Source organism: Pan troglodytes, chromosome 18 (genome assembly GCF_028858775.2).
Source record: "Pan troglodytes isolate AG18354 chromosome 18, NHGRI_mPanTro3-v2.0_pri, whole genome shotgun sequence".
NCBI classification, from domain to species: Eukaryota; Metazoa; Chordata; class Mammalia; order Primates; family Hominidae; genus Pan; species Pan troglodytes.
Genome location: NC_072416.2, coordinates 3,800,224 through 3,820,046, shown reverse-complemented (window position 1 = coordinate 3,820,046; position 19,823 = coordinate 3,800,224). Strand labels below are relative to the sequence as shown.

At 54.1% G+C, this 19,823-nt stretch overlaps 2 protein-coding genes across 26 annotated transcripts in view; both read left to right on the top strand.

Moving 5' to 3' along the window:
- The first annotated feature begins 7,377 nt into the window (after nt 1-7,377).
- UQCC4 (ubiquinol-cytochrome c reductase complex assembly factor 4) lies at nt 7,378-8,453 on the top strand. The gene is made up of 2 exons (XM_009430059.5): nt 7,378-7,518; nt 7,598-8,453. Exons 1-2 carry the CDS (start codon nt 7,487-7,489, stop codon nt 7,962-7,964), a joined length of 399 nt encoding a protein of 132 aa, XP_009428334.1. The 5' UTR covers nt 7,378-7,486; the 3' UTR covers nt 7,965-8,453.
- The window catches only part of UNKL (unk like zinc finger), a 55,288-nt gene continuing 43,805 nt past the window's right edge, over nt 8,341-19,823 (top strand). For 13 of the 25 annotated variants that reach the window (XR_010152534.1, XR_010152533.1, XM_063797592.1 and 10 more), the window contains exons 1-2: nt 13,390-13,512; nt 14,083-14,292. Coding sequence is in view for 14 of the 25 variants with exons in the window: in XM_063797592.1 (XP_063653662.1) it covers nt 13,436-13,512; nt 14,083-14,292 (287 nt within the window). In the remaining 11 variants the exon portion in view is untranslated. Of the gene's footprint in view, nt 8,406-13,383; nt 13,513-14,082; nt 14,293-19,823 lie in introns of those variants that run through there. The other 12 variants (XR_010152535.1, XM_063797596.1, XM_063797594.1 and 9 more) reach the window with 9 other exon arrangements.

The window sequence follows — 19,823 nt, the reverse complement described above, 5'->3', positions numbered from 1 at the left end:
GACAGGCGGTCACCTGGTGGATCCTCGTTGGAGGGAGGCAGGAGGCTGAGAGATGGAAGAGGCCATGCTGCTGGCTTTGGAGCTGGAGGCAGCGGCCAGGAGCCGGGACGCGGGAGCCTCTGGATGCTGGAGGGGGGTGAGCCGTGGCTGCCTGAACCTCGGCGCTTCCCCCGCCCCTGGAGAGAAAGCCTCAGAGGGGTGACCTGCTTCCCCAGAAAGGCCGCGCGCTTCTCCCGCCCCAGGGCCTGGGTTTTCCCGCTGTCCTCTGACTCGGGTGCTAGGGGCCTGCCTGTGACCCCGCCCGTGACCCCACCTGTCCCGGAGCTGTCTTGATGCTCGTCTCTGCCTGACAGGAGACCACAGAGAAAACCCCAGTCTGGAATGGAAAATTCTAGAGTGGACACAAACCGGAGCAGACAGGCATTTGGGAGGAGGTGCTGGGGCAGAGCAGTGTGGGACTGTCATGGACACCCGGGGAGCTGGCCTGAGGCTCAGGGGTGACAGTGCCACTGCACCGGTCCAAGCAGGCAGCGAAGGGGAACCCAGGGGTGGCCGGAGGGGCGAGGGTGGGATATGGGGACCCCCTGGGGGACGGGTGGATGAATTAGCCCCTCGCTAATTAGCCCCCTACCCCTGAGTTCTGAGACTCAGGAGGCCTTCAGGGGGAGGTGACTGCGGTTTCCGGTGAGGCTGGGTGGGGCAGCAGCCTCTGGGGCATCTGGGATGGTGGAGAAACGCACGTCCCACACCACTGCCTGCCTGTGTCCTGCCTGGGGTGGGGCGGGCGGCCGGGGCCAGGCCGAGGAGCACAGGAGGCCCCGGCAGTGGGGCTGGGCCCGAGCGACTTCCAGCATCTGCGGCCAGCGCGCCTCTCGTCGGGGGCAGCATCGGGCCCAACCGAGCTCCCGGCCCACAGCCCCGCCGGCTCCCACCCTTGCTGTGGGGCCTCAGGCCCGGGAGGAAGGCGCTGCCCTTCCGAGTGCAGCATGCCCGCTGTGCCCACGGACCCCATATTGATCTTCCTGGAGAAAATCAATAGCTCCAATATGCCAGCTCTCAAGAGGCTCTGCGGCTAGTCACCCGCCATTAGGCACACGAGGGCTGCGGCCTCCGCCGCCCATTAGCGGGACATTAGGCCTCCCACGAAATTTCTCTGTGTGCTTTGAGATAATGAAGGCCGAGGTGTTGGTTTACGTCCCTGGGGGAGGGGGAGGATGACAGCAGCTTTCTGGGCAGGGCCAGTGCCAGCTCCACATGGACTCACCAAGGAGAGCAGGGCCCCGGGGACACAGGCGCCCCGGCACATCCGGCTGTGGCTTTTCCCACCCGGGGTCAAGCAGACACACAGCATTCGGGGGGTGGGGGGGGAGTCAACGCCCACCAGTCAATGGCCACTGGGGGCAGATGGGCACCACAGGAGCCGGCGGTGCGCTCACGCCTGGAGTCCCAGCTCCTCCAAAGCGTTACGTTAGATTTAGTCGTTAGAAGAGATAGTAGATTTAGTCGTTAGTAGAAGTGTCGTTAGATTTAGGGCCCACCCTGGTCCAGAAGGGCCCTCGTCATTGGCAAAGACCCTGTTTCCAGACAAGGTCAAGTTCTTGTGTTCTGAGGGGACGTGAATCTGGGGCACTGTTGAACCCGGGGTGGCATCTTCCAGTCCTCACAGTGGGCTGAGTGGGACGGGGGATGCCCATTTCACATTCTTCCCAGGTGTCTCATTTCTGTTTGAGACCGAGATTAACTTGGTGGCCTGGCCCCTCAGAGGCTGGCCCGCCCCCCGAGTGAAGCCTCAGCCCCTGCCTGTACCTTCCAGCTCTGCCCCTGACTCTGCTGTCCTGGGGCAGCTCGTGCTCAACTGCCCAAAACCACGACAACCAGGCAGGTGCACCAGCCCAACCCAAAGGCTCCATGGCTAACCAGAGGGCCCTTCGATTTCCACCTCCTTCAGGAAGCCCCCCGGGCTGCACACCAGGATGAGGCCGACCAGTCCTCCCCAACCACACTTTGAGCCCCCTCCTCCCACAACAGTGGGTGCTCCCAGGTCCCTACAGGGGGATTGGTTTGGCAGTGATTCCAGGTGGGGTTCTGGGGTAGAACAGGTGGGGCAGGGCCCGGTGAGGAGGACCTGGGCAAACAGGTGCCTCTGTTGACACAGCAGCCCCAAACACAGTCTGGGGCCGGGCCGCCCAGGTGTTGCTGAGCTCAGGACACCTCCAGCCCCCCTTCCTGGCCTTGATGCCAAGAGCTCCTGGGGGAACAGAACTGGTCCCAGATCTGGCGCTTCTCCTGCTGGGAAGCAGGTGCAGGAGCCGGTGCTCCAGAGGCGAGCAGATTCTGGCTCAGGGGAAGGGGCTTGTCCAGGGCCACCCGGCCACACACAGTGCAGCAGATGGGCCGAGGTCCCTGCCACCACCCGGGCGACAGGAGGGGTGACCTGCACCGGAAGTCAGGAGCAGGCCTTCTAGCTCCAGGGCCATCCTGAGAGGAAAGAAGCACTTCACCTTTTCCCATTCATTGGAGGCACGTCCAGGCTTCCAACTAACCTCTCTACGGGAATGAGTGTGAATTCCTCTCAAACTCTGGGCATAAGAAATGACACGTTTTTGTTACATAGACATATTGCAAAAATAAAAAATAAAAAGATGGATTGGGTGTGGTGTCTCATGCCTGTAATCCCAGCACTTTGGGAAGCTGAGGCAGGCAGGTCACTTGAGGTCAGGAGTTCAAGACCAGCCTGGCCAACATGGTGAAACTATGTCTCTACTAAAAATAAAAAAATTAGCCGGGCGTGGTGGTGGGTGCCAGCAATCCCAGCTACTCGGGAGGCTGAGGTGGGAGAATCACTTGAACCCGAGAAGCAGAGGTTGCAGTGAGTTGAGATTGCACCACTGCACTCCAGCCTGGGTGACAAGAGCGAGACTCCATTGCAAAAAAGATAAATAAAATAAATTTTAAAAAGATGGAAACACACACACACACAGAAATGACATGTTTTCTTTCTTTTTTTTTTTTTTTCCTGAGACAGTGTCTTGCTCTGTCGCTTCGGCTGGAGTGCAGTGGTGCGATCTTGGCTCACTGCAACCTCCACCTCCCGTGTTCAAGCAGTTCTCCCACCTCAGCCTCCCTAGTAGCTGGGACTACAGGCATGCGCCACCACGCCTGGCGAATGTTTGTATTTTTAGTAGAGACGGGGTTTCACCATGTTGGCCAGGCTGGTCTTGAACTCCTGACCTCAGGTGATCTGCCCACCTTGGCCTCCCAAAGTGCTGTGATTACAGGTGTGAACCACCGTGCCTGGCCTTATTTTCTAAATTAAAAAAAAAAAATTAGGCCTGGCACAGTGACTCACGCCTGTAATCCCAGCACTTTGGGAGGCCAAGGCGGGAGGATCACGAGGTCAGGAGGTCAAGACCAGCCTGGCCACTATGGTGAAACCCTGTCTCTGCTAAAAATACAAAAATTAGCTGGGCATGGTGGTGGGTGCCTGTAATCCCAGCTACTTGGGAGGCTGAGGCAGGAAGAATCACTTGAACCCAAGAGGCAGAGCTTGCAGTGAGCCCAGATTGCGCCACTGCACTCCAGCCTGGGCAACAGAGCAAGACTCCATCTCAAAAAAAAAAAAAAATTACCCAGGCATGACGGCACCCACCTGTAGTCCCAGCTACTTGAGAGGCTGAGGTGGGAGGATGGCGGGAGCCCAGGAGGTCAAGGCTGCAGTGAGCTATGACGGCGCCTCTGCACTCCAGCCTGGTCTTTTGAACAAGACCTTGTCTCAAACAAAAAACGGGGGGTCCCGTTGCTTTGGGGTGCTCCTTGTCAAGCCTTCATGGTGAGGGGTTAATGCAGCCACCGGAAGGTTTCGTCCCGCCTGCTGCACAGACAAAATCAATTCACTGAGACCACAGCATTGCAGTAAAGAAAGACTTTAATTGACTTGAGGCGGGCCCCGCCACTCAGGAGACGAGTCATTACACACATCAGTCTCTCCAAAGGCGCCAAGGTTCGGGCTTTTCAGGCACTGGTGAGGCTGCTCTGTCTATGGAGTAGCCATTCTTTTTTTTTTTTTTTTTTTTTTTTTTTTGAGATGGAGTTGCCCAGGCCGGAGTTTAATGGCGTGATCTAGGCTCACTGCAACCCACGCCTCCCAGGTTCAAGTGATTCTCCTGCCTCAGCCTCCGGAGTAGCTGGGATTACAGGCGCCCGCCACCATGCCCTGGAGTAGCCATTCTTTTACTCCTTTACTTGCCTAATAAACTTGCTTTCACTTTACTCTATAGACTTGATGTGACTTCTTTCTTGCGTGAGATCCAAGAACCCTCTCTTGGGGTCTGGATCAGGACCGCTTTCCTGTAACATATTTCTGGGGAACCACAGAAGAGACTGTCGTGTGGAAGCCCCCTTCCCAAAGGCTAACTTTGGGAAAGTGTTGGTGTCCTGTAACATCCTTCTGGTGAACCCTGAAGGGACAATACTCAGGGGACCCCAGACCCAAAGGAAATAGAAGACTGCAGCCCTGATTGGACGACTCTGGGTAAGTGGCAGGTCTCCGGTAAAGAATGGGAGTGGGGCTGGGGCACAGTGGCTCACACCTGTAATCCCAGCACGTTGGGAGGCCGAGGTGGGTGGATCACGAGGTCAGGAGATCGAGACCATCCTGGCTAACATGGTGAAACCCCGTCGCTACTAAAAAATACAAAAAAAATTAGCCTGGCTAACACGGTGAAACCCCGTCGCTACTGAAAAATACAAAAAAATTAGCCAGGCGTGGTGGCAGGCACCTGTGGTCCCGCTACTCGGGAGGCTGAGGCAGGAGAATGGCATGAACCCGGGAAGTGGAGCTTACAGTGAGCTGAGATCGCTCCACTGCACTCCAGCCTGGGCGACAGAGCAAGACTCCATCTCAAAAACATAAAATAAAAAATAAAGAATGGGAGTAGGGTAGAGGCCCAACTTAGGGGAATTAGAGTCTCTCCTAAAACAGAGAGGGGCATGGTGGCTCACGCCTATAATCCCAGCACTCTGAGAGGCTGAGGTGGGTGGATCACTTGATGCCAGGAGTTCGAGGCCAGCCTGGGCAATATGGCGAAACCCCGTCTTTACTAAAAATACAAAAAAATTAGCGGAGTGCAGTGGCTCACCTCCCAGCACGTTGGGAGGCCAAGGTGGGCAGATCACCTGAGGTCAGGAGTTGGAGACCAGCCTGGCCAACATGGGGAAAACCCGTCTCTACTAAAAACACAAAAAAAATTAGTTGGGTGTGGTGGTGCCCACATGTAATCCCAGCTACTTGGGAGGCTGAGGCTGGAGAATCGCTTGAACCTGGGAGGCAGAAGTGGCAGTGAGCCGAGATCCCACCATTGCACTCCAACCTTGGCGATAAGAATGAAACTCCTCCTCAATAAATAAATAAGTAAACAAATAAAGGCTGGGCGCGGTGGCTCACGTCTATAATCCCAGCACTTTTAGAAGCCAAGGCCGGCAGATCACCTGAGGTCAGGAGTTCGAGACTAGCCTGGCTAACATGGTGAAACCCCGTCCCTACTAAAAATACAAAAATTAGCCAGGCTTGGTGGTGGGCGCCTGTGGTCGCAGCCAGTCAGGAAGCTGAGGTGGGAGAATCACTTGAGCCCGGGAGGCAGAGGTCTAAGTGCCGAATGGGTTCAACTTGCCTGCTGCCTAGAGAGAGCCAATTTATCAAGACAGGGGGAGTGCAACAGAGAAAGAGTAATTCATGCAGAGCTGGCTGTGGGGGACAAAGGAGTTCTATTATTACTCAAATCAGTCACCCCGAGCATTTGGGGATAGGAGTTTTTAAAGATAATTTGGAAGGTAGAGGCTTGGGAAGTGGGGAGTGCTGGTTGGTCAGGTTGGAGATGGACTCATGTTCAGACTCTTGTGTTCCTGGCTGGCATGGCAGAACCGGTTGGGCCAGATGACCCGTCTGGGTGGTACCAGCTGATCCATCCAGGGCAGGGTCTGCTACATATTTCAGGCACTGATCTTTGAGCTTAGGTTTTTGTTGTTGTTGTTGTGTTTTTTGAGACAGAGTCTTGCTCCGTCACCCAGGCTGGAGTGCAATGGCATGATCTTGGCTCACTGCAACCTCCACCTCCAGGGTTCAAGCGATTCTTCTTCAGCTTCCCAAGTAGCTGGAACTACAAGCGAGCGCCACCACCCCAGGCTAATTTTTGTATTTTTAGTAGAGACAGGGTTTCACCATACTGGCCAGGCTGGTCTCAAACTCCTGACCTCGTGATCCACCCAACTTGGCCTCCCAAAGTGCTGGGATTACAGGTGTGAGCCACCACACCCGGCCCGATCTTAGATTTTACAATAGTGATGTTATCCCCAGGAGCAATTTGGGGAGGTTCAGACTCTTTTTTTTTCAGACTGAGCCTCGCTCTGTCGCCCAGACTGGAGTACAGTGGCTCCATCTCGGCTCACTGCAACCTCTGCCTCCCAGGTTCAAGCGATTCTCCGGCCTCAGCCTCCCGAGTAGCTGGGACTACAGGTATGTGCCACCACGCCCGGCTAATTTTTTGTATTTTTAGTAGAGACAGGGTTTCATCGTATTAGCCAGGATGGTCTCGATCTCCTGACCTCATGATCTGCCCGCCTAGGCCTCCCAAAGTGCTGAGATTACAGGCGTGAGCCACGGCGCCCGGCCAATTTCTAATTTTGTAGCTGATTTATTAGTCCTGCAAAGGCAGACTGGTCTTCAGGCAAGACGGGGGTCTTTTCTGGAAAGGGCTGTTGACTTTGATTCAGAGTGAAACCATGAACTGAAATCCTTCCCAAAGTTAGCTCTGCCCACGCCCAGGAATGAACCAGGACAGCTTAAGGGTGGGAAGCAAGACGGAGCCCCTTAGGTCTCATCTCTTCCACTGTCATTTCCTCAGTGATAATTTTTGCAAAGGCGGTTTCAGAGGCCGCAGTGACGTGAGATCGCGCCACTGCACTTCAGCCTGGGCGACAGAGAGAGTCCCTGTCTCACGAAAAGAACTAAACGGAAAAAAAAAAAAAAAAAAAAATAGGGCGGTGCCACGGCCTTCGGGGAAGCCGGCAGAGAGGTGCGGGCGCCCAGCCCAGGGCAGGCGGGCAGGGCTGAGGGCGCGGATCCCCAACCAGGCCCCGCGCACCTTCATGACGGTTCAGAACTGCTCCGAGGCAAACTCAGACAACTCTCTGAGGACAACGTCCGCCCCCGCGGCGCCCGCCTCTCTTCGGGGCCAGGGACCGGGGTCTCGGTCCTATTCGAAAGGGACGGAGAACTACATTTCCCGGCATGCCATCGCGCTCTCCGGGGGCGCTGGGGCCTGCGACGGAAAGAGCTCTTCGCAGCCGAACGTCATTTCCACTGCGCTACTGGGACCACGTTCTGTAGTCGTGAGCAGAGGCCTGGTATGGCGCCCGGTTTCCTGTTTCCGACGACGGAAGTGACGCTATCACGGCGCGCCACGGCGTCAAACGAGGAGTCAATGCAGCAATGAATCGTGTCTTGTGTGCCCCGGCGGCCGGGTGAGCTCCTCAAGGTCTCGGAGGGCCGAGGGCAGACACCGGCGGGCGGGCGGAGCGCTTACTGCTCTCTCTCTTCCAGGGCCGTCCGGGCGCTGAGGCTCATAGGCTGGGCTTCCCGAAGCCTTCATCCGTTGCCCGGTTCCCGGGATCGGGCCCACCCTGCCGCCGAGGAAGAGGACGACCCTGACCGCCCCATTGAGTTTTCCTCCAGCAAAGCCAACCCTCACCGCTGGTCGGTGGGCCATACCATGGGAAAGGGACATCAGCGGCCCTGGTGGAAGGTGCTGCCCCTCAGCTGCTTCCTCGTGGCGCTGATCATCTGGTGCTACCTGAGGGAGGAGAGCGAGGCGGACCAGTGGTTGAGACAGGTGTGGGGAGAGGTGCCAGAGCCCAGTGATCGTTCTGAGAAGCCTGAGACTCCAGCTGCCTACAGAGCGAGAACTTGACGGGGTGCCCGCTGGGGCTGGCAGGAAGGGAGCCGACAGCCGCCCTTCGGATTTGATGTCACGTTTGCCCGTGACGGTCCTGGCTATGCGTGCGTCCTCAGCACTGAAGGGCTTGGCTGGTGGATGGGGCACTTGGCTATGCTGATTCGCGTGAAGGCGGAGCAGAATCTCAGCAGATCGGAAACTGCTCCTCGCCTGGCGCTTGATGTCCAAGGATTCCATCGGCAAGACTTCTCAGATCCTTAGGGAAGGTTTCAGTTGCAATGTATGCTGTTGGATTTGCCAAGTCTTTGTATAACATAATCATGTTTCCAAAGCACTTCTGGTGACACTTGTCATCCCATGTTAGTTTGCAGGTAATTTGCTTTCTGAGATAGAATATCTGGCAGAAGTGTGAAACTGTATTGCGTGCTGCGGCCTGTGCAAGGAACACTTCCACATGTGAGTTCTACACAATAACAAATGAAAATAAATTTTAATTTTATAATATGGGATTAGATGATTCCCTTTTTTTGCATCTAGTTTTTAAAAAGGGGGTATTTGAGCAGCTATTGTTTTTTATTTTAATCTCTTCTTGTTTACCAGAGCACGTAAGTTAATTGCACCAGCAGCTATTTTTAAAAGTTTCGTTTTCCGGTCGGGCGCGGTGGCTCACGCCTGTAATCCCAGCACTTTGGGAGGCCGAGGCGGGCGGATCACGAGGTCAGGAGATCGAGACCATCCTGGCCAACACGGTGAAACCCTGTGTCTACTAAAAAATACAAAAAATTAGCCGGGCGTGGTGGCGGGCCCCTGGAGTCCCAGCTGCTCCGGAGGCTGAGGCAGGAGAATGGCGTGAACCCTGGAGGCGAAGCTTGCAGTGAGTCGAGATCGCGCCACTGCACTCCATCCTGCACGACAAAGCGAGACTCCGTCTCAAAAAAAAAAAAAAGTTTCGTTTTCCTTTTTTTTTTTTTCCAGAGTGGGAACTGAGGAAAGAAACCTACATATATATTACCAAATAGTACCAGAAATGAGGAACTTTTGCAGTTTTCTGCAAAACTTTTTAAGCAAGGCAACCATTTTCTGAGTAGAATACAACTAGTGAGTATTTCTTTTCACAAATGATGGGCACTATTTTGGGTTACCTAAGTGATTGTTTTTTTGTTTTGTTTTGTTTTTTATTTTTGAGACAGGGTCTCACTCTGTCTCCCAGACTGGAGTGCAGTGGCACAATTTTGGCTCACTGCAACCTCTTGTCTCCTGCGTTCAAGCAATTCTTCTGCCTCAGCCTCCCGAGTAGCTGGAACTACAGGCTTGTGCCACCACACCCGGATAATTTTTAAATTTTCAGTAGAGACGGGGTTTTGGCATGTTGGCCAGGCTGGTCTCAAACTCCTGACTTCAAGTGATCTCTCCTCCTCGGCCTCTCACAGTGCTGGGATTACAGATGGGAGCCACCGCGCCCGGCCCCAGATTGTTTTCTCTTTTTTCTTTGAGATGGAGTCTTGCTCTGTCACCTAGGCTAGAGTACAGTGGCTCCATCTTGGCTCACTGCAACCTCCACCTCCTGGGTTCAAGCGACTCTCCTGCCTCAGCCTCCAGGGTAGCTGGGATTATAGGCACGCACCACCACACCCGTCTAATTTTTGTATTTTTAGTAGAGACGGGGTTTCGCCATGTTGGCCAGGCTGGTCTCAGATTCCTGACCTCACGTGATCTGCCCGCCTTGGCCTCCCAAAGTTCTGGGATTATAGGCATGAGCCACTGCGCCTGGTCAATTGTTTTCATACATATATACCTATACATGTTTCAAAGACATGCAGCAGATCCCAAGTGCCACCAGGGCAGCGATCTGGGAGGGCTTTTCCAGTTGCTGACCTCACACCTGTGCCGTGGACAGACCCAAGGCCAGCTGGGGATGATGGGCAGATCTTCCCTACTCCTGGAGTTTTCAAAGGATGGCAACAGAGCAGGTTGACAGGTGAACAGTTAATTCAGTACAGTTAGTATTTATTATTATTTTTTGAGATGGAGTCTTGCTCTGTTGCCCAGGCTGGAGTGCAATGGTACAGTCTTGGCTCACTGCAACCTCCGCCTCCCAGGTTCAAGCAATTCTCCTGCCCCAGCCTCCTGAGTAGCTGGGATTACAGGTGCACCACCATGCCCGGCTAATTTTTGTATTTTTAGTAGAGACAGGGTTTCACCATGTTGGCCAGGCTTGAACTCCTGACCTTAGGCAATCTGCCCACCTCGGCCTCCCAAAGTGCTGGGATTACAGGCAGGAGCCACTGCGCCCAGTTGTATTTAACTATTTTTGTAGTGTGTTTGTCTTGTTTTCCCAACTGGGCTGTAGCTTTTATTTTCCCCAGGGTACATGGCATACTGACCTCCCCAGATAAGCATTTGAGAGGGAGACCATTGTAAGCATGCTAGAATAGACGCAGCTGCAGCGATTCCTAAGATGACAAATGGTTGGGCAGGAGGTGGAAATTGTTTTTTTTTTTTTTTTTTTTGAGACAGAGTCTCGCTCTGTCACCCAGGCTTGAGTGTGGTGGCACAATCTCGGCTCACAGCAACCTCTGACTCCCGGGTTCAAGCAATTCTCCTGCCTCAGCCTCCTGAGTAGCTGGGATTACAGGCGTGCACCACTGCGCCCAGCTATTTTTTTTGTATTTTCAGTAGAAACGGGGTTTCACGATGTTGGCTAGGCTGGTCTTGAACTCCTGACCTCAGGTAATCTACCCACCTTGGCCTCCCAAAGTGTTAGGATTACAGGTGTGAGCCACTGCACCCAGCCGGAAATTGTTTTAAAACAAAAATTCTTGAACGGGCGCAGTGGCTCATGCCTGTAATCCCAGCACTTTGGGAGGCTGAGGCGGGCAGATCATAAGGTCAGGAGATCGAGACCATCCTGGCTAACATGGTGAAACTCCGTCTCTACTAAAAATACAAAAAATTAGCCAGGCGTGGTGGCGGGCGCCTGTAGTCCCAGCTACTCAGGAGGCTGAGGCAGGAGAATGGCTTGAACTCGGGAGGTGGAGCTTGCAGTGAGCTGAGATCATGCCACTGCACTCCAGGCTGGGCGACAGAGTGAGACTCTGTCTCAAAAAAAAAAAAAAAAAAAAAAAAAAATTCTTTCAAGGAAGGTGTTAATTAACCAAATGGTCACGTCTAAGCTGATGAACTGTCTATATAACTCTGGTACCACCCTAGACTTTAAAGAACATTTCTTCCAAAGCATGAAAAAACATGATACTTTCAATCCTTAAGTCTTACATCAGTTTCCTTTGATTTCTTCAAGGAAGATGCCCCCAGGGTGTGGAGGAACAGCAGGCGTCTTCACTCATACCTTTACAGCAAAGATCCCCAAATTCCTAAACCCTAAGGCTCCAAATCTGTTTCCTAGGTTTAGCAAGCTCCCTAGACACCTCTGCTGGACAGGTCACAGGCTCCTTAAACTCCAAAATGGAATTCATCTCCCCCAAACCTGTTTCTTCTCCCTTGCTCTGTATCCCTGCAAGCCAGAGACCTGGGCGTCACCCTAGACTCCCTTTCCATTCCTAGCACCTTGGGAGTCTTCAAGATCTGTTTATTCGTCTCTGAAGAATTTGCAGGCCCTGCCCTTCCTGCTTGACTTCATTTTCCTGCTTGACTTAACTTGAAAATATGTTCTTCATGATCATTTTAAGATTTAAACGTAATGTTTGTAGAGATAATTCATTAAGAAAATGTGATCCTGGCTGGCGCGGTAGCTCACGCCTGTAATCCCAGCACTTTGGGAGGCTGAGGCAGGTGGATCACCTGAGGTCGGGAGTTTGAGATCAGCCTAACTAATGTGGAGAAACCCCGTCTCTACGAAAAATAAATTAGCTGGGCGCGGTGGTGCATGCCTGTAATCGCAGCTACTCAGGAGGCTGAGGTAGGAGAATTCCTTGAACCTAGGAGGCGGAGGTTGCAACCGTGAGCCGAGATCGTGCCATTGCACTCCACTCTGGGCAACAAGAGCAAAACTCCTTCCTCCCCCCGCCCCCCGCCAAAAGAAAAAGAAAATGAGAACCTATGAAGAAATTTATCCTACCAGCAAATGATAGTTTTTGTTGTTTTACAGTATTAATATTTTAAAAAACCCTGAGATACTTGGAACAAATCTGTAGGAAGTGATTTGCTTTCAACCGAAATGGGCACATTTTTCTTTTCGTTTTTTTGTTTTTGTTTTTTTTTTGAGACGGAGTCTTGCTCTGTTGCCCAGGCTGGAGTGCAGTGGCGCGATCTCGGCTCACTGCAAGCTCCGCCTCCTGGGTTCAAGTGATTCTCCTGCCTCAGCCTCCTGAGTAGCTGGGACTACAGGTGCCCATCACCACGCCCGGGTAATTTTTTTTTTTTTTTTTTTTTTTTTTTTTTGTATTTTTAGTAGAGACGGGGTTTCACCGTGTTAGCCAGGATGGTCTCGATCTTCTGACCTCGTGATCCGCCCACCTCGACCTCTCAAAGTGCAGGGATTATAGGCGTGAGCCACCGCGCCCGGCCAATGGGCACATTTTTCATATCACTAAAAATTTCTTTTTTATTTTTTGAGATAGGATGTTACTCTGTCACCCAGGCTGGAGTGCGGTGGCGCAATCTCGGCTCACTACTAAACCTCCGCCTCCCGGGTTCACGCCATTCTCCTGCCTCAGCCTCCGGAGTAGCAGGAATTACAGGCGCAAGCCACCACACCCCACTAATATTTTTGTATGTTTAGTAGAGACGGGGTTTCACTGTTGGCCAGGCTGTTGTCAAACTCCCGAACTCAGCTGATCCGCCGGCCTCGGCCTCCCAAAGTGCTGGGATTACAGGCGTGAGACGCCTCGCCCGGCCTCCTACCACTAAAAATTCTTCGGAAGCACTGTTTCAAATCACGCAGAGCACTTAAGAGTTTTCCCTTTTCTCAGCTACTGCGCTGTTGGGGGAGTGGGGACCTCAAGTGTTTGCAAAATAACTGTGATAATTACCTTTGTAGATAAATCTCTGAGTATAAGTTTTTGAGGTCAGGGTTCGAAATGGAACAAATTCCTTTCTACAAAGGCCAGGACCCCTTGGCCCTTCCGCCCGGTGCCTGGCTCCCCCTGACATCAGCCTCTTGGTTCGTTTGTGGAAGAGCAGCTCTATTGAGATACAACTCTTGTGATTAATTCATGTAAAATACACGGTTATGTCGGGTCATGTCACAGCAGGGGCGACCATCGCGGGTCCCACGCGCGGCCCCGGGCAGGACCACCGTCCCGGGCCGGGGGCTGCAAGGCAGGGCAGGGCAGGGCAGGGTGGGGCGCGGGGCTGGGGCGTGGTCTGCGGGCCGGGGGCGGGGCTGCGGGGGGCGCGGGGCTGGGGCGGGGCAGGGGTCTGCGGGCTGGGGGCGGGGCCGCGGGGGGCGTGGCCGCGGGGGCGCGCGGGGATATCCGGGGGCGGGGGCGCCGGCGCGGCGCATGCGCGCTGCATTGTTTTGACTGAAAATGCCGTCGGTTTCGAAAGCGGCGGCAGCGGCGCTGAGCGGGTCCCCCCCGCAGACGGAGAAGCCGACCCACTACAGGTCAGCGCCCGTCCGGCCTGCGGCCCCCCGCCCGCGCCCGGTGCAGCTCGGAGCCTCCCGCCGGGGCTCGCGCCGCCTCCGCCGCCCCTTCGCCGCCCCCGCGCCCCCCGGCCTCCGCGCAGCGCCTGGGCTGGGGGGGCCACGACCCTCTGCTCTCGGCGGCCTCCGCCTGAGGTCGGAGCGCGGCGCCCATGGTCTGGGATGGCACCTGGTTCCGGGGTCCACGCGCCTCTGGGGAGGGAGGAACGCCCCGGGGTTGGGGGTTGCGCCTGGGCTCGGGGACCGGGACCCTCTGCCCCGGCTGCCGACCCTGAGGTCACAGCGGGTCGCCCAGGGTCCAGGGTGGCGCTTGGGCTTGGGGACCAGGGTCAGCGCCTGGGCTACGAGGTCGGGTGAGGGTCGCGTCTGGAGTCGGGATGGGGGTGGGCGCAGCGCCTGGGGCCCGCCGGGAATCTGAGTACGGGTCGACCCTGGGTTGAGGCTCATGAGGCCGGTGGGTCCCGCCGCCCACGAGTCCGAGTCCCTGGAGGTGCTGCCGGAAGCGAGCCGCGGCGCTGTCTGTGTTTGTAGGTACCTGAAGGAGTTCAGGACGGAGCAGTGCCCCCTGTTTTCACAGCACAAGTGCGCGCAGCACCGGCCGTTCACCTGCTTCCACTGGCACTTCCTCAACCAGCGCCGCCGCAGGCCCCTCCGCAGGCGCGACGGCACCTTCAACTACAGCCCCGACGTGTATTGCTCCAAGTACAACGAAGCCACCGGCGTGTGCCCCGACGGCGACGAGTAAGCGGCCGCGAGGGGGCGCCGCTGCCTGGGCGGAGGTGGGGGGCCTCCACCTGGGGATGCGGCCGGGACCCTCAGCGGACGCCTTAGTGTCCATACCTGGCCCCTGCAGAGGGAGTCGTAATTATACGCTGAAATTTTCTAGTGACCAGGGATGCTGGGGAGGCATTTCCTATTCTCAGGCCAGTTCCCGAGGGATTATGTGTGTTTTAGGGGTAACCCTTGTGTGACTCAAACCAATTTTGCTTCACCTCCCACTTTTTTTTGTTTGTTTTTTGAGACGGAGTTTCACTCTTGTTGCTCTGGCTGGAGTGCAATGGCATGATCTCGGCTCACTGCAGCCTCTACCTCCCAGGTTCAAGTGATTCTCCTGCCTCAGCCTCCGGAGTAGCTGGGATTACAGGCATGTGCCACCACGGCCAGCTAATTTTTTATTTTTAGTAGATACAGGGTTTCTCCATGTTGGTTAGGCTGGTCTCGAACTCCCAACCTCAGGTGATCCACCCACCTCGGCCTCCCAAAGTGCTGGGATGACAGGCATGAGCCACCGTGCCCGGCCCCACTTTTTTTTTTTTTTTTTTTGACACAGGGTCTTGCTCTGTCACTGGTGCTGGAGTGCAATGATGGGATACGGCTCACTGCAGCCACCAACTCCTAGGCTCAAGTGATCTTCCCTTCTCAGCCTCCTAAGTAGCTGGGACTACAGGCTCATGCCATGCCAGCTAATTTTGCATAGTTTTTGTAGGGATGGGGTCTCACTACATTGCCCAGGCTGGTCTTGAACTTCTGGGCTCAAGCAATCCTCCTGCTTCAGCCTCCCAAAGTGCTGGGATTCCAGGTGTGAGCCACTGTGCCTAGCTGTTTCCCACTCTGATTTGACACCGTTCCTGCATCAGAACCAACCTCTGGCCAAGTGCCTTGTTTTGTGTCTATAGAGACAGCGTTCTTGCTGTAGCCTGGTCTGGTCTCAACCTCCTGGGCACAGCGATCCTCCCTCCTTGGCCTCCAAAAGTACTGGGATTCCAGGCATGATCCACTACGCCTGGCCACGTTTTGAAGCGTTTTGTAGTGGTCGGTTGCTTTCCACGCAGAGAGCTTGTTAGAATATTCACACTGTAGACTATATCTGGGATGTTTCCTCTCTTGATGTTTACGTATTTATTTTAATTTTAAGACAGTAAAGTTTTTATGTGCAGGCTCATTTATGTAGCATCGAGACTGAGTCTCGCTCTGTCGCCCAGGTTGGAGTGCAGTGACTTGATCTTGGCTCACTGCAACCTCTGCCTTGTCCAGGTTTAAGTGACCTGCCTCAGCCTCCTGAATAGCTGGGATTACAGGCACCCGCCACCACACCTAGCTAAGTTTTTGTATTTTTAGTAGAGATGAGGTTTCGCCATGTTGGCGAGGCTGGTCTCGAACTCCTGACCTCAGGTGATTCTCCCTCCTTGGCCTCCCAAAGTGCTGGGATTATAGGCGTGAGCCACCACGCCTGGCCCCTATGTAGCACTTTTAAAGTTAAGAAATCAAGGTTTTGTTTTGGTTGATTTTTTTCTTTTTTTACAAGGTTCCTAATAGTGTTATGAACAGCTGTCTTTATTCTGAAGTATGCAAAATGGGAAAACAGGGAAAATACAAGTCAGATTACATATTCACAGACTGGCGGGAGGTGGTATCAGGTTCTACTTGCTTCCTGTGGGCTGCTGGCGGAGGGTGGAGGGCGGAGGGTGGTCCATTCCTGCCTAGGGGTGAGACAGCAGCAGTTGCGGTCTTGAAGTCTTCACCCCCTGATCTTTTGGAAGGAGCTGATTCTCCAGGGACCTTCCTGTTGAAGGCTGCTTTCAGCACGGAGACCCTTGTGAAGTCTGTTTTCCTTTATTTTTTCAACAGTGCTTAGCCTAGGGGATAAATTAAAAAAAAATTTTTTTAAGGATGCTAGAAACTTTAAATACTGAAATGTTTTTAATTGTACATTAGTTAAATAGTGTTTGTTTTGTTTTTGTTTTGAGACGAAGTCTCTGTCACCCAGGCTGGAGTGCAGTGGCGCCATCTCAGCTCACTGCAACCTCCGCCTCCCAGGTTCAAGCGATTCTCCTGCCTCAGCCTCCCCAGTAGCTGGGATTACAGGCGCGTGCCACCACGCCCAGCTAATTTTTGTATTTTTAGTAGAGACGGGATTTCTACATGTTGGTCAGGCTGGTCTTGAACTTCTGACCTCGTGATCTGCCCGCCTCGGCGTCCCAAAGTGCTGGGATTACAGGCATGAGCCACCGCGCCCGGCTGTTTTTGTTTTTTGAGACAGGGTCTTGCTCTGTCCCCTGGGCTGGAGTGCAGGGGCATGAACACGGCTCACTGCAACTTGAACCTCCAGGGCTCAAACCATCTTCCTGCCTCAGCCTCCTGAGCAGCTGGGACCACAGGAGTGCTCTATCACTCCTGGCTAATTTATTTTATTTTATTTATTATTTTGTTTTTGAGACTGAGTCTCACTCTGGTTGCCCAGGCTGGAGTGCAGTGGTACGATCTCAGCTCACTGCAGCCTCTACCTCCTGGGCTCAAGTGATTCTCCCACTTCAGCCTCTGGAGCTATAGACTCTCTACACCACGCCTGGCTAATTGTTTTTGTATTTTTAGTAGAGAAAGGGTTTTGCTACGTTGTCCAGGCTGGTCTCAGTCTCAAACTCCTGGACTCAAGAGATCCTCCCACCGCAGCCTCCCAGAGTGCTAGGATTACAGGTGTGAGCCACCACACACCTCGGCTCATTTTTTATTTTTTTGTAGAGATGGAGTCTCACTGTGTTACCCGGCCTCAAGCGATCTTCCCACCTTGGCCTCTCCAACGTGCAGGGATCATAGGTGCAAACCACCACTCCCGGCCATAGTGTTGTTAAGGCAGGTTGATGCCTAAACTTGAAATAATGTCAGCCCATTTCGGTTAGGATGCTGATGTACTTCAAGGCGGTTCTGAAAGTGCGTAATTGAATTGCTTTTTAAGCCACTGTTTTCCGCAAATGGGGCTTTCAAAGGCAGGTATTTGTCTAGTTGATGTCTGGGCTCAGCCCCTGATCTGCCCAGACCTGAGATCCTGAGTTGCAAGTAGGGCCACTGCTGCTTAACTCTGGTGTGGGGGTCCTGGAATTGTGAAGACGAGCATCCAGCCTGTCTGACCCCACTCCAGTGTTGAATACAGGGCACTGATTGGCAGCACTCTATGTCACCCAGGCTGGAGTGCAGTGGCGTGATCTCGGCTCACCGCAAGCTCTACCTCCCGGGTTCAAGTGATTCTCCTGCCTCAGCCTCCCAAGTAGCTGGGATTACAGGCATGCACCACCACGCCCGGTTAATTTTGTATTTTTAGTAGAGACGGGGTTTCTCCACATTGGTCAGGCTGGTCTCGAACTCCTGACCTCAGGTGATCCACCTGCCTCGGCCTCCCAAAGTGCTGGGATTATAGGCATGGGCCACCGTGCCTGGCCAGGTGATGCTTTTAATGCATAAAGATAAAGCATCTTTTTCTCTTTTTTTTTTTTTTTCTGAGACAGGGTCTTGCTTTGTCACCCAGGCTGGAGTGCAGTGGTGCCATCACAGCCCACTGCAGCCTCGACCTCCCGGACTTAAGCAGTCCTCCCACCTTAGCCTCCCAAAGTGCTGGGATTACAGGTGTGCAGCCCTGCAGCCGGCGAGAAAGCATCTTTTCATAACTGTTTCTTTTTTTGGAGATGGAGTCTCGCTCTCGCTTTATCTACCAGACTGGAGTGCAGTGGTGCGATCTGGGCTCGTGTATCCTCTGCCTCCTGGGTTCAAGCAATTATTGTACCTCAGCCTCCTGAATAGCTGGGATTACAGGCGTGTGCCACCATGCCTGGCTAATTTTTGTGTTTTTAGTAGAGATGGGTTTCACCATGTTGGCCAGGCTGGTCTTGAACTCCTGACCTCAGGTGATCCGCTAGCCTTGGCCTCCAGAAGTGCTGGGATTACAGACATGAGCCACCATGAGCCACCGCGCCCGGCCTCATAAGTTTTTGTTGCGGAGTCTGGGTGTCTTGGTGTGGACTCAGCCTCACTGCTAGGCACAGGGTGGTATCCAGTTCTTACAGGGACGGACAGTGCTGCAGTAAGCGCCTGCCTCTATGTGGTCACTTCAAGCTGTGCTCAAGTAGCAATTCCATAACATCATTACAAAAATATTAGCCTGCTGTCTGAACGGCTTACAGTTTATAATTGAGGGTGGTAAGTGGGGCTGAGATGCCTGTTTGGTGTTTTGTTTTGGATGCCTGGGTATATGCACACATAATAAGGAAATTTCCTTATTTTATTTAAGATTTTGTTTGTAGCGTGTGAATGACTTGCTTCGACCGGCCCTTTAGGAAGTGTCTGACAGGCTGCCTCCCCTGAGAATCTCTCCTCCGTAATTACCCTTCATTCCACGGGAGTGGGACTTTCTCATCGCTGAACAAAGGGAATAGCCAGTTTGTCCTATTGAAGTACCCGTTCTGGTTCTCATTAAGGGTTGCCTTGGAATTTGTAAATAGAGGAACGTTCAGAATAAGGACAGGGCCTTCCTTTTCTTTAGTTCATTGGTTTTTAAAATTTCTATTTTTGCTGGGCGCGGTGGCTCACGCCTGTAATCCCAGCACTTTGGGAGGCCGAGGCGGGCAGATCACGAGGTCGGGAGATCGAGACCATCCTACATGGTGAAACCCCGTCTCTACTAAAAATACAAAAAAATTAGCTGGGCATGGTGGCGGGCGCCTGTAGTCCCAGCTACTTGGGAGGCTGAGGCAGGAGAATGGCGTGAACCTGGGAGGCGGAGGTTGCAGTGAGCCGAGATCGCGCCACTGCACTCCAGCCTTGGCGACAGAGCAAGACTCAAAAAAAAAAAAAAAAAAAAATTCTATTTTGGGTGTTGATACTACCAACCTGTTATTTTACACATGAATGTGTATCAGAGAGCAGAGACCCTTAGCCCGTATCAGGCGTTGCTCTTGGTTGTGGCTGGAGGTGCTGGGGCTGAGCTGTGGGGCAGAGCAGGACTGGGACCCCAGGAGGGCCCCCCGCTGTTGGCGTCTCCTTTCCACGGCAGGCTGGCACCTCGCTCCACACCTGCCTGCTCAGTTGCTGCCTCTGTCAGCCCCCCCGGGGGCAGCCGCACCGGCACCAGCTCCTGCGGGCGCCTCTGCCGTCACCCCTCCCTCCGTGGAGGGTGACCTCCTCCAGCCCCTGCTGTCATCTCTTCTCTCTTCCTCAGCCTATGGCTCCCCCGGTCACTTCTCGGCGTCCTCCCCTATCCTATGTGGGCACCTCCTCCGGTGCCTGCCCCCGTGGGCGCCCCCACTGTGCACCCTTTCCTAGGTGGGTGGCTGCCCCTTGTTGCACCCCACGCCGTGCGGGTCCTGTGGGCATCAGCGGGATCTCGGCCCCGCCCTGCCCCGCTCGGGAAAGGCCTTTTGTTCCGCGGGACACGCCCTTCCGCTGCGCGCCCGCGATTGGCTGTCCCGGGTCACGTGTGAAGCCCCGCCCCCGTGGGAACGGTC